A 13,757-nucleotide genomic window follows, 5' to 3' on the forward strand; every position below is an offset into this window, starting at 1 on the left:
TTTTGTGCTGTACGTGTCTCTTCAAGTTTCCACTTCACTATCGTATCTGAAACAGTGGACCTAGGGATGTTCACTATCGTATCTGAAACAGTGGATCTAGGGATGTTTAGGAGTGTGGATATTTCGCGTACAGACGTATTACACATGTGACACACAATCACGTGACCACGTTCGAAGTCCGTGAGTTCAGCAGAGCGCCCCATTCTGCTCTCTCATGATGTCGAATGACTACTGAGGACGCTGATATGTAGTACCTGGCAGTAGGTGGCAGCACAATGCACCTAATATGATGTTTTCTACCATATACTCTATTCAAACGACGTATGGAGCAGGGAAGCCTGTGATGGAGGCAACGACGACGACGATGATGAAGACGACGATGACAACGATGATAAATAATGTCATAGTGGTGAACTCCAAAGGCCCCTGCCAAGAAACTTAAATCTGGTTCATAGTTCTACCTCATCGAATAAATTACCACAGTAATGAGACATTTCGATTGCATACCGAAAGGAGTGTGCTTCAAATATCCATCGAGCCCACTTGGTGGGATTTCTCTGATCCGTTCAGACGTATGATTTATCAGATAAAGTACGACGTTTTCCTTCCTCTGTCTTTGTGTAACTTAACTACCGTTCAGTCTACACTGCGCGAAGAAATGTAGCACTGTTTCGAAAGCTCGTAATTGTCTCCCACAGAGGCGCCTCCATACTTTCTCTGTAATAGTGCAAAAGCGGTGGAGCCCTGCAACGTCACCCTCGGGCTCGGCAAAGCTTCGAACAGCAAAGTGTCGTCCCATAGGAAAAAACGGCCACAGTTCATATGTTTATGTGAGGTTCAAGGTGGCTTAATGATGTCACATTGGCACCCACATTTCATCCCTTCTTTTGACGCATCTGCGATGGACTCCAGAGCTGCGGCACACTGCGTTGAAATCACTCAGTTTTCTTATGGGTCGCCGAGGAAAACATTTCAGACACATTGCTTCTCAGAACTGACACGAAAAGCCCTTAGGAGGTGGCGTAAAGAGCGTCAATGAAACCACTCCTTCCGATTCCCATATATTACGCGCACGAAAATGACAGTTCGCAGTGCGATGGACAACAGGACAACATTCAACACCACTAACACCCCTCGGATAATTCAACCCTACCATGGAGCTGGAACCCCAATGAACATGACCTGACCGCTATGGAGTGTAGTGCGACCGCAGTTTTTGTTCTGGCATACAGTGTGGAATCACTAGGTACCGTTCATAACCGCTCGACGAAATCTGAACCTGATCCGAGGCAGCCAAGGGTGTTAATGCATTGTCAGTCCTCCTGTGGCGTCATCAGAGAGGGGGTGCTGCATTGACAGTTGCGTGAATAAAACAACAAGGGATCACTCTAAGGCCCCCTTCCCTACCCCCTCGCCCAGTTTGGTAACGCCCCCAGTGTCACCCATGCAGTTCGTTGAGCATGTTACAAATGTGCCTGTCAGAGGCTTCGACGTCCACTCAGCTGATTGGTGCCTCGCGGCTGCTCTAGCGCCTGTGGGCAGGCAACCCCTCTGACATCGCTTAGGTGGGGTTGCCTGCTCAGGCACTACAGCAGCCACAAGTTTGGCAGTAAGGCTCTTTGCAATCATAATAACTTTCTTCTAGCATCACCCACTGGAATGCAGCTGAGCATTTCTGTAAGGCTCTCACGCCCGCCCGGTTGACCGTGCGGTTTAACGCACGGCTTTCCGGGCGGGAAGGAGCGCCTGTTCCCCCGCACGAATCCGCCCGGCGGACTTGTGTCGAGGTCCGGTGAGCCGGTCAGTCTGTCGATGGTTTTTAGGCGGTTTTCTATATGCTACGGCGAATGCGGGCTGATTCCCCGTATTCCGCCTCAGCTACACTATGTCGGCGATTGATGCGCAAATAAGTTTTCCACGTACGAGTACACCACCACTACTCTACCACGCAAACATAGGGGTTACACTTGTCTGGTGTGAAACGTTCCCTGGGGGGGCCGAACCGCAGAATAACCTAGGGTTCGGCGTGGGGCGGTGGAGGGGTGAAGTGGACTGCGGTAGTCGTCGTGGGGTTGTGGACCACTGCGGCTTCGGCGGGGATGGAGCCTCTTCGTCGTTTCAGGTCCCCGGTTAACATACAATACAATACAAATAAATACAAAGCTGACAGTTGCGGCTCTCGGATAGAGGATGAAAGTTGTGGATTCCGAAACTACCCGATTTCATTGTCGTGTATGACAGAAAAGCTTTGCTCGAGGGTTGAGTGGCATCTCGGGGTGGTTCCCAAGGCCTGCTTGGCGTATTTTGAAGTTACGGTTTTTGGGATTTCATCCCAGATGCGCGGCCTCAGCGGTGCGTTAGCCCAGCTGTGATGTAGCAAGTATCAATTTAGCTTGCATGTCGATAAGAATGCAATACAATACATACAATACAATGCAAGGCTCTCGCAGAGACTAAACAACCCCGTGACGAATCTTGGATCTCTTGGGTCTTCTCTTCCTCTTTCGACAAGCCAGCCGAAAAAGGACCCAAGACCAACAAACAATTCTCAAGAACTGGTTGATAGACACTTTTTAAACAGCCTTCTTATGATTCTTCCAATAATAAGTTAGTGCGGCTTATGAACTACCCAGGGCTCTATTTACGCGGTCGTTCCACTTTAAATCGTTCCATGAAAACACTCGTCGAGACATATTGACTGTGACAGATTCCAGTAATTCATCACCGATGAATTAGTAAAACAACGACGGATCTTTTTGTCCGTTTACTAACATTTTATTGCGTTTCTTTTTAAATGGAGTGTACGCAGCGGGCACGAAATAATTACTCGTGCCGTTGAACTGCAGTAGCCGAGCAGTAAGTTTCTCGGGCGGTACGCATGGAGAACAGGGGAATGAGATCGGAGACATGTAACTGGTGCGGTTACCTTCTGGCCTAGAGACTGCGGTGGCAGTGAAGGGTGCGGGCTTGGCGACAGGCCGCCAGAGGGCAGCAGCGGCGGCCGGCCGCGTAGAAATGTGTGTCGCGGCGGCCGCGGGAGGCTCAGTCTGCCCGCTGCCTCAGCCATGAACGCCGCCGCAGTCTTCGTCGCCGCTGTTGCGCTCGTCCTTGGCTCTGGTAAGCCGCTCTCTCGCTCCACAAATATTTGTCCGTTCCTCAAATCGCATTAGTCGCTGCACCCCGGCGCACGAAAGTATGACGGGTCACCCGCCACTATGTATTTTTCGTCTCTAAGACACAAAAATGAAACTGCCAAATGTGTATGTCTGCATTGTCTCCACCAGATTTTAAGAACAACAGCACCATCCTCTGGACGATATTTGGGTACTTTCTTGCTTCGTAAATGAATCTCCCTCGGACCGGAGATAATCTGTAGTTTCTAGAGAATCACAGGACAGCTTAAGCCGACATCAGGCTAATGGTATTACTTATTTGGCAGTCTTGTCGAATTACCTGAATTGTAAATGATGTCCCAGGTTGTCGCTAGAATTTGATGACGCGCGAGTCGATAGATCGTGTACCTCCGAGCAAGCGGCAGCAAGTGCGAGCAGTTCTCGAACTTTCACAGTTGGATTGTTAGACTTTCACAGCCTTGGCGCGAAGAAGTTTTAGGAGAAATCCTTCTCAGCTACGGGAAGCGATCACTATCCAATCTGCACGAAAAAACGATCGCAGGCTCTTAGTTCTCAAAGCAGTGTATTTGGTCAGGAAGAGAACAGCAATCCGGTTTTGTTTCCACTGCGCATTTAAAAGTTCCTAAAGGAATGTTTATTCCATAAACATTTTATTTGTGACTTTTGTTGAACGTAGGATACGTATGACAAGCAACATTTCGTCAACTGCACGAGTAACATTTTTGCTTCGGAACACAAAGTGTACAGATCAGGGACGTATGTGAAAGTAGCACGTAAAACGGACTGCGCTGGTCCTTTTTTTGTGTCCGAATTGAAAAGTAATCGTTCCGTGGCGGGCGGTTTTGTACGAAAGGTGACAGCGTGTAGCCGAGAACAGGCAGCAGAACTAGGTCACTTTCGATGCTTGTGTAAGTTCCAGAGGTAGAGCACCGATCCAGGAGCCCGAGTCCGTGGAGCACGGTTGCGGTTGCTGACTGCAGCGTCTTGACAACTGGCTGGCCCAGACGCTCGCACCAGCAGTGTTGCATACAGTCTCCCTTAGCCTCGCTGATGCGTTTGTATTCATAACGACAATATTGAGATAAGGAATCCCGACATTCGATATTGTTATACTTGGACTTTCAGATCATCTTCGTTACTGTTGTGGCCTTGGCAGTGTTGTAATCGCCTACAATGGTCAAACAAGACTTGTAGCTCAGCCGACACAAGTCGTAGTATGCAGCTCTCGAGGGTGGCATAGGATATAACACAATAACTGAGAACTAAAGCTCGCCCATGTCGGCAGGAAGTGCATAGCTGCTGAACGTCATCGAGATGGTGTAACGGGTAAGACGCTGGGACTCCCGTTCCAGAGCATTGCTACCCAAAACGGAGAAAGAAAAATAAGGAAGCGACAAGATACTGTCAGAAAAAGTGCTGTGACCATTATCAATGGGACGTTAGCAGCATCCTACTTGAGTTTTATAGGGAAACCCGAATTTGGATAGCTGGACGTGTATTTGAGCTAAGCTCCTCCCGGATGAAAGTCCAGCGTGCTGACCCGTTGCACCGCCTCACTAGGTGACTTAACACTCAAATCCCCGTCCTACCATCCGGCTGAAGCTTCTCCGCGATTTTCCTAAATTGTCTCAGGCGAATACTGGGGTCAAGGGTAATTTTGCCCCCATCGTTAACCAAGTGAACAACTGTTCTTCCTCCAACTACCTATTACACGCCTTACTTCATTATTTCACAATAAAAATTACTGGCTCTGCGCTGCGAGTTTATTTCATTAGACAAATATTTTGCTTTATTTTGAAGTTAGGTAATGCATATATGAAATTTTACGCTCTTAATTGTTGCTAATTAGGAAATTTACTCACAAACCTGTTCTGAGATAAGGTTTGACTGGATGAATCATATCCGACTGCTGTGATCAAGCTCATTACATTTTAACAAAGTATCCTCAATTTTAATGACAATTTTTTACTGCAACATTGGCTCGTTCATACCTCCTTGTTACCGTCCACAAACTATGTGTGGGCGCGTGTGTGTTTGCGTGTATGTGTGTGTGTTTAGAATACTTGTACTGGACTGGTGCTTGAATATCTAAAGATATTTCGAAATAACTGTAATTTTTAGGAAAACTGGACAATTTCACGATGCTACTCTCTCTTCTACCCCTTTCCCCCTCTCTCTCTCTCTCTCTCTCTCTCTCTCTCTCTCTCTCTCTCTCTCCCTCCCTCCCCCCCCCTCCCTCTCTCTCTCTCTCTCTCTCTCTCTCACTCTCTCGCACACACACACACACACACACACACACCCCACACACACACACACACACACACACACACACACACACTCACAAACACCACATCAGCACTATTTGCATGTAAAGTGGCTTGCGGTATGTAGAGGTAGAAAAAAGTAACAAACAAAGAACCTAACCTTACGTAAGTTAGTGACGATAATATGTTAGATGAGTGGAAGAGACACTAGTGTAAATGACTATAGCACACAACTATCGACCTAGTAGTGAGAGTATTAGTAATTTTCGCTATCAGCGGCCTGAAAATTCTACAAACCATTCAAAGTATTACTCACATTACTGCGCCGTCAGTAGGAGTTTCAGGCCACTCCGCCATTATATTCTCATCTTAGGTTCTACGCTCAACCCCTCTGATCGTCACATTTTGAATAGACTCAAAGTCGAAGATATCCTAGTGACCTCACATCCTTGTACTCTTAAGGCTAACAAAATTCAGTTAATCTAAAAAAAGAGTCATACCGAGAAAAATTATTACCAATATTTAAAAAAACATCTTCCCGAGGTCTAGTATTTGGCTCTGTTATTTCTGTATGAGTTTCACTATTAAGCCTGGTGATAATATGAAACGGACTGCGTGACCCAAAGAAATGCATAATGACGTCTCACTAGAATATGAAACTCAAGGGGGAAGCTGTAAGTAGCGTTGTCACCATCATTAACGCTGGAGTACTTCAGTTACCTTATCCGCAAACCACACGTCACGAATGAAGCACGGGTTTATACGTATGGACACGCAGACTTGTGGAAGCTACAGGTTCAGAGCACCAAGCGAGAATGAGAAAGAGTTTCGAGAAATGCCAAATGACACTGAGGTGAGTGTTGGTTGCACCAGTACTCTAGACCTCGCAGGTCAGCCAAAGAAATTTCTGTAACTAAAGCTCAGAACAGTTATGATAACAAAATGATGAAAAATATGGTAATAAGGAATGGAATATGGTCTCGAGGATGGTTACACTTCCTTGCACCATCATTTGCCAAAACAGTAAAAATTTAACGAACACGCCGAAACGATAAAGATATGCCGTTTACGGCCGAATATCTAATGTCCTCTTAAGTCACCTGCCAAAATTATTCTGCGTTTCTTTGTTTAATCTTTCTGCGACTCAAAAGAACATCCAAGTCGGCAGCTACAGCCTGTTCGCAATTGAAAAACACTTCACAAAGAGCAGCAGCGTGCGGCAAGATGCTCGAGAACTTTAAGGACCATCTTCATGTCAACCCTCTGTGAATGACGTAAACAGAATTCAGCGACATTAGCAAACACAGAGTCCACCAAACATCTCGATAGAAACAGCCATAGAGTTCACACACACACACACACACACACACACACACACACACACACACACACACACACACACACATACTAGACTTTCTGGACTGAACTGCTGAATGACTACAGAGCAGTGACGGTACTCTGTCTTGACAAATGCTGAAAAGACTCTGCATTAGTATAATTGAAAAATGCACATTTTCAGATTTTTAAAATTGTCTTCAAAGTATAAAAATCAATTACATGGCATATTGAAATCCCCTTTAGTTGTGTCTGTAAATGTCGCAGTTGAATGCTGGAATAAATCGCTCCGAGGCGGCATGAGAAAGCTTGTCGAAAACCCTAGCGAAAGTTCGTTGACTTCTCCCAAGTCCTTTAGACAGAAAGCACCAGTTTGATATTTGCCACCCAGTACGTGTTTATCTAGCGGGAGCAGACAGGTAAAGAACGTCAGTGGCCCTAATACCTGCATTTTTTGCAGGGGCTGCACAACGATGCGGCTTGACCAGTTGGGTATACTACCTGAACGAAACTAGAATATTGAACATACTGCCCTAGATTCCTCAAATGGTGCTACATGTGAACAGCGATTAAGAAAACAGTTGCCTCTACGTGAAACAAACATTAAAAACTGAACTTTGTGACATTAGCTCGGTAAATTGCTCCAGGGTGCCCAATTAAGTTACTAACGATAAATGCGAGAAACGTTTTATTTCTCATAGATCGAGGAGACTGTTTGCTTTTTTAACATCTTATCTAGTTTAATATATAAGCAGTGTGCGTACTGCCTAAGCAGTAAACGTGTCTTAGGATCACACCATGTCAGTTCTCTTGACGACCATCCTCAAATTGAGGTACCGTGCCCTGTACGTTGAGTAATTTGTAAATCAGTGATGGGCCTTTCAGTAGTTCCATGGTAAAATCTGTCTCACCTCTTCTCTTCCTCTTTGATATTCCTGAGAAAATTCGTTATCTCAGCGACGCGTCAGATAATAGACAGTTAACGCCAGCTTCTTCCATAGCATTAATTTGCTGTCTATGGGAATCGACTGCGCATGAATCGCGAAATATTGTGGCATTCGAACAACTAAATCAGAAAATTTAACACCTGGAAACACAAATTTTCCGTTTCCTGAACTCTATATACAGGGAACTGGCAAAATAATGTTAACACCTGTACTTACTTGGGAATAGTTTATTAATAAGGGATTGGGCCGCCATTTGCCCGTAATACAGCTACGTTTCTTCTTGCAATATTGGCATATAATGATTGTATCGTCTCCAGTGGAATGTTATGCCACTCTTCGATCAGAACCTCATCTAACTCCTGTAGTGATGAGGGAGGCCGAAATCTGCTCCGGACTCTGCGTCCAATATTGCCCACAAGGGTTCGTTAACGTTCAAGTCCGAGGATTATCCTGGCCAGGGAGGACGCTGCAGTGGGTTGCATGCCCCGCATGCCACGATTGTACTGTCCGAGCTGCGTGAATGGGTGCTTTATCATCCTGAAATATGGCATCATTGTTGGGGAATAACATTTGAATCATGGGGTGAACCTGATCACCTAAAATGTTCACATAATCGTTGAGTAATTATGGGACCAGCAGAAAACCATGATATGGCTGCTCACACCACTACACTTCCACCTCCATGCTTAACCATTGGAATCAAGCCATCAGGATTGGAGGCTCCTTTTGGCGTTCTCCAGATGTAAACACGGCCCGATGTTGGAAATAAAGAAATCGTTGACTCGTCGGATCATATGACGTGTTTCCACTGATCAGCCGTCCAGGATTTATGCTCCTGACACCATGTTTTACGCTCCTTTGCATTGGTTGTCATCACTGATGGTTTCGGTATCGCAACTCATCCGTACAAATTCGCTTTCTGGAGTTCTCGGCGGACAGTGTCGATAGATACGAGGTCTCGAAGATGCTACTAAGCTCTGCAGTAACTTCAGCTGCCGTAGTTTTGAGTTGTTTTGACACAATTCGTGTTGGCATACCACGATATCTGTCATTTAGTTTTGATTTGCGCTCACTATTACGTTTATACGATGATGTCTTTCCTTTTGTATAGGCTCTCATGACTATTGAAACAGTTGCTCTTGAAACATTAAATAAGTTGGCTGTCTTGGTTACTGATGCTCTAGGTAATTGGGTCCCCACAATCTGCGCTCTTTGGAACTCTGTTTGGTCTTTCACCGCACGTCGGCCTCGGCCTCTGAATGCAGATACGAAATGTGCGCTACTCGTAAGCAACCTGTACTGGTGTCTAGTCCGCACTGAACACGCACATTCCAGTGCGACAAGTGCCTGACCTGCGTTGTTGATCGTCAAACACAACCATCCCATTACTACCACTGTTCACATCATTTTGCCTATCCCCTGTAGGTATAAGCAAGAAGGCGCTGGAAACCATGGCCCTTATTTCTTAGCAGAATAACTAGAGGTTTCCTGTGAACTAAAGTGTGCCTGGAGTTTTAGAGCATCTACACTAATCTCTAGGCAACGGCCCTGCCGCAGTGGATACACCGGTTCCCGTGATATCACCGACGTTAAGCGCTGCCGGGCGTGGCTGGCACTTGGATGGGTGACCATCCAGGCCGCCATGCACTGTTGCCATTTCTCGGGGTGCATCTGCAATAGACCTATTATAAATGAAACATTTGCTAACTTCAGCTGATATTTCATTCTAGGTTGTATGACGTCGGGAACCGAAATATACGCATCAGTATATACGTTTAGAGCCTAGTCTCGAATGGTACGATGACCTAGAGTTCTCTCCGGGTGAAGTGCAGCCCTAATCGTCTACTTATATAATGCTTCACCAAACTACTCGAGTTGTGAGATTCCTGTTATTGTAGACTAGCAGGAAAAGCGAAGGAACACAAAGTAGGGCTGAGTAGCTCTTCATCTTTGTGTAATTCAGCAGTAAATGAAATACTATGTTGCAAGTAGCTACTTACGACGTTTGAAGAAGCGACTTTTATTGATGGATTTGGTATATTGCATTTTGTAAAAGAAACAAGACCGCTTGCGTTACTATGGAACCAGATCATGAGCAAAATAAAATTCGCCCGAAAATGTTTAGAGTAAGACTGACGCCCGATTGACCCTTGTTAATGAACATCACAGGAGGTACTAGAAATAGCCATCGTTGACGTCGATGCAGCACAATGCTCGATTTATCAAACTGCAAGATACACGTAGCAGCTTTATCTGAGGGACAGAAGCAACAGCGTTTTCAGTGCTCTGCTCTGGCTCTACCAATGAGTGAGAGTTGTTTGAGTACAGCTAAGCCTTCAATTTGCTCCACAGGTAAAAATCACAGGGGGAGAGATGAGGCGATTGAGGTGTCCAGCACAGCCTCTGCTGACTGTCCTCTCCTCACCGAACACCTCATGCACTGATGACAAGCTTGTGAACTCGGTGTGTGCTGTCCCTCCGTCTTGCTGAAAATATCCATGTAGTCGTTCATCTTCTGTGAGCTGACTCACACATTGTTTAAACATTTTCTGGACGTACCGCTTAGCATTAACAGATTGGTGAAAGAAATGTTTTGCGATGTGAACAACAAATACCAATCTTGAAATTGTGCAACGCCTCTTCAGTGTACTGACAGGGATTCTCTGATGCATAATGAAGCATATTCTGTGAGTTCACATACCACGAGCTGAACCAAGCCTCATCTGAAGAAATGAAACCTGAAGATTCCAAAGTCCTTACTACACTCAGAAACCGCCGGCTGAACTCAGCACGTGAAAGGTCGTCTGGACGCTTGAACTTACGCACAACAACATTTTCTTTCATGAGAAGCTCTCCTGCTCATTAAGAAGGGCCACTTCAGGCGTACAAATATTTTTCAGGTCAGTTTTATTTATTTTGCCCACCCTGTATTTGTGGTGGCGTGTTATTACGCGACTATTTTTCAACCTTGAACTGTTTCCTCGTACTGTAATAAGTGACATCATGGTTGATCAACTTAGTCGTAGTGGATGACCAGTTTAACGCAGACGTATTCCTGCTTGCTCATTATATCAACAGATAAGTCGAGCTTATACCACTTTCTTGAGAACTTGCAACGACATAATAGAAAGATACACAGCAGAAAAAGGAAATATCGATACATACTAAATTAGTCATGAACTCTGGTCATATTCTGGAGACATAAGGATGCATAATGAAGTTGTTTTAAAGGCGCTGCAGTCTGGAACCGCAAGACCGCTACGGTCGCAGGTTCGAATCCTGCCTCGGGCATGGATGTTTGTGATGTCCTTAGGTTAGTTAGGTTTAACTAGTTCTAAGTTCTAGGGGACTAATGACCTCAGCAGTTGAGTCCCATAATGCTCAGAGCCATTTGAACCATTTTTTTGAAGTTGTTTGAGCACAGGAAACACTTCATTCATTACCTTCCTATCATCATTGTGATATTCATAATCTCTAGTTTTGATTAGAAACTGAAATTATTGCTCATATCCTTGACATCTTCCACATTTCACCACCCGAAGTTCTGTTGATGTAGTGAACCAGCTTTCATCTATTATTTTCAGATTTCACAAACATTACTGCAAAAGACCTATCAGTATTATATGGTGCTAAAACACTTTATGTCATTGACCTTTCAGTTGACCAAACCTCAAACCTCAATTAGAAGTAGCCCAAATGTAAAATGACTGGATTAATTTTCAGAACCGACGTCAGTCACAAAAAGAGACAATTCTCAACATCTGGAGAGAAATCGACAAACGTATCATTACCTTTCACCGCAGTTCACTTTATCCTGTGAATATGAATGAAACAGGTGCTTACCATTCACCAATACGTTGAGTTCATTTTTTGCACAAACTGTTGCTTCAAAACCCGAGCATTGCATGGGTATATCACCAGACAACATATACTTGGTTGCCTCTGTAAATGCAGATACTAAGAACAGACACACAACGTCTAGGACTGGATTTGAACCTGCAATCTACCCCAAGGTAACGAAGGCCAGTGTTGATAGCCCCGATCTGTGAATCACCATATTTGTCACCCCGAAAATGACTAGCAGCATCTTTTTGCTGTAAATCTCCACTGTAGCGACTTGCGAATCGCTTTCAGAGCTGAACACCCCCACGCATCAACTCGGTACATCCAGACGCCGGATTTCTGAAATCTCAGAAGTAACTTCCAACAGATTTGAACCACTTATCAACAGTGCGCCGTTAGTTCTATGTTCCACAGTAAAAATTGCTTGCTTTGCGCAAATGGCACAAACAAAACTATTCCTATGAGTTTATATAGTAAAGATGGCAGGTTTTACTCTCATATTTTAATAGAAACAATCTGACTTCTTATATTCACGGCGAATGGTATCCATCATATGTAGGTTGAGCCACTCCGACCCATCTCCAAACCAGGAAAAACTATCCATGATCCGCGAATGTGAAGAGTGATGCAGTGACTGACCCAGTATAGAAGGAAATAATGAAAAAAAAAGTAAGAGTATATTGTTGGGCTATGCTTCAGCAGTGTTTATGGACATATAAAGAAACCATAGGTCATTCTAGAGCTTTCTTCTGTTAATCACTCCCGCATGTTACCTTACCTTTTTTCTGTCCAGACGTCTGCGCACTGTCCCAGTAGGTCAAACCAGTATTTTTGATTAGGGATACTCAAATATTGCAACAAATGACAGCAAATAACATTAGCACTACCAGATCTATCATGACTACGTTTCATATGTGGCTGAACACTTCCTGTTTCCTTAAATAACGTAACTATCCGGCGAACGGTCCAGACACTGGGATGATATCGCCCAGCATACCGAGCAGCATGCACAGCACACGCCCGTTGGGCATTTTGATCACAATAGCCATACATCAACACGATATCGACCTTTTCCGCAATTGGTAAACGGTCCATTTTAACACGGGTAATGGTTCAAATGGCTCTGAGCACTATGGGACTTAACATCTATGGTCATCAGTCCCCTAGAACTTAGAACTACTTAAACCTAACTAACCTAAGGACATCACACAACACCCAGTCATCACGAGGCAGAGAAAACACGGGTAATGTACCACGAAGCAAATACCAACCGCACTGGCGGAATGTTACGTGATACCACGTACTTATACGTTTGTGACTATTACAGCGTCATCTATCACAAAGCGAAAAAAAACGGTCCAACTAAAACACTCATATTTCTTTACGTACTACACGAATATGTAATAAAAACTGGAGGCTCCTATTTAAAAAAAACGCAATTGATATCCCTTTGACCTATAGCAGCGCCATCTAGCGGGCCAACAATAGCGCCATCTGATTTGCCCCTTCAGGCTAGACAAGTTTCGTTCTTTGTAGTTTTTTTCGTTTGATGCTTATTTCCTGATATATATATATATATATAGGGGACTGATGATCTCAGATGTTAAGTCCCATAGTGCTCAGAGCCATTTGAACCATTTTTTTTTTGATGCTTCATACGTAAAACAGTGCCAACTGATCAAATATGGTACGTGCCTTCTGATGATAATAACAACATAATATATATATATATTATGTTGTTATTATCATCAGAAGGCACGTACCATATTTGATCAGTTGGCACTGTTTTACGTATGAAGCATCAAAAAAAAAATGGTTCAAATGGCTCTGAGCACTATGGGACTTAACATCTGAGATCATCAGTCCCCTAGAACTTAGAACTACTTAAACCTAACTAACCTAAGGATATCACACACATCCATACCCGAGGCAGGATTCGAACCTGCGACCGTAGCGGTCACTCGGTTCCAGACTCCCTCGGCCACTTCGGCCGGCTATGAAGCATCCATATTGTCTAATACAGGTAACGAAGTGACAGACGATGTACACCTTTATACCACTTATACTGAAGTGTTCTCAAACTGCTCCTGAGAGATCAATCTCTTTGTTTCCTTGTATGTGTGTTCTACCTATATGCGTGCTCATGATCAGTAGATCGTGGAGTTTTGTAGCCTCAGTGAAATTTTGAGCTTGTAGTGATATCGACTGTGACCACCACTTCCACAGCGGTTTGA

General features: G+C 44.5%; 1 protein-coding gene across 1 annotated transcript in view; it reads left to right on the forward strand.

Moving 5' to 3' along the window:
• Positions 1–2,993: 2,993 nt before the first annotated feature.
• LOC126470646 (protein obstructor-E) overlaps positions 2,994–13,757 on the forward strand; it is a 55,496-nt gene continuing 44,732 nt past the window's right edge. Inside the window, exon 1 of the mRNA XM_050098628.1 lies at positions 2,994–3,117. Coding sequence (XP_049954585.1) covers positions 3,066–3,117 — 52 coding nt within the window. The 5' untranslated portion in view covers positions 2,994–3,065. The remainder of the gene's footprint in view (positions 3,118–13,757) is intronic.

Source organism: Schistocerca serialis, chromosome 3 (assembly GCF_023864345.2).
Source record: "Schistocerca serialis cubense isolate TAMUIC-IGC-003099 chromosome 3, iqSchSeri2.2, whole genome shotgun sequence".
NCBI lineage: Eukaryota > Metazoa > Arthropoda > Insecta > Orthoptera > Acrididae > Schistocerca > Schistocerca serialis.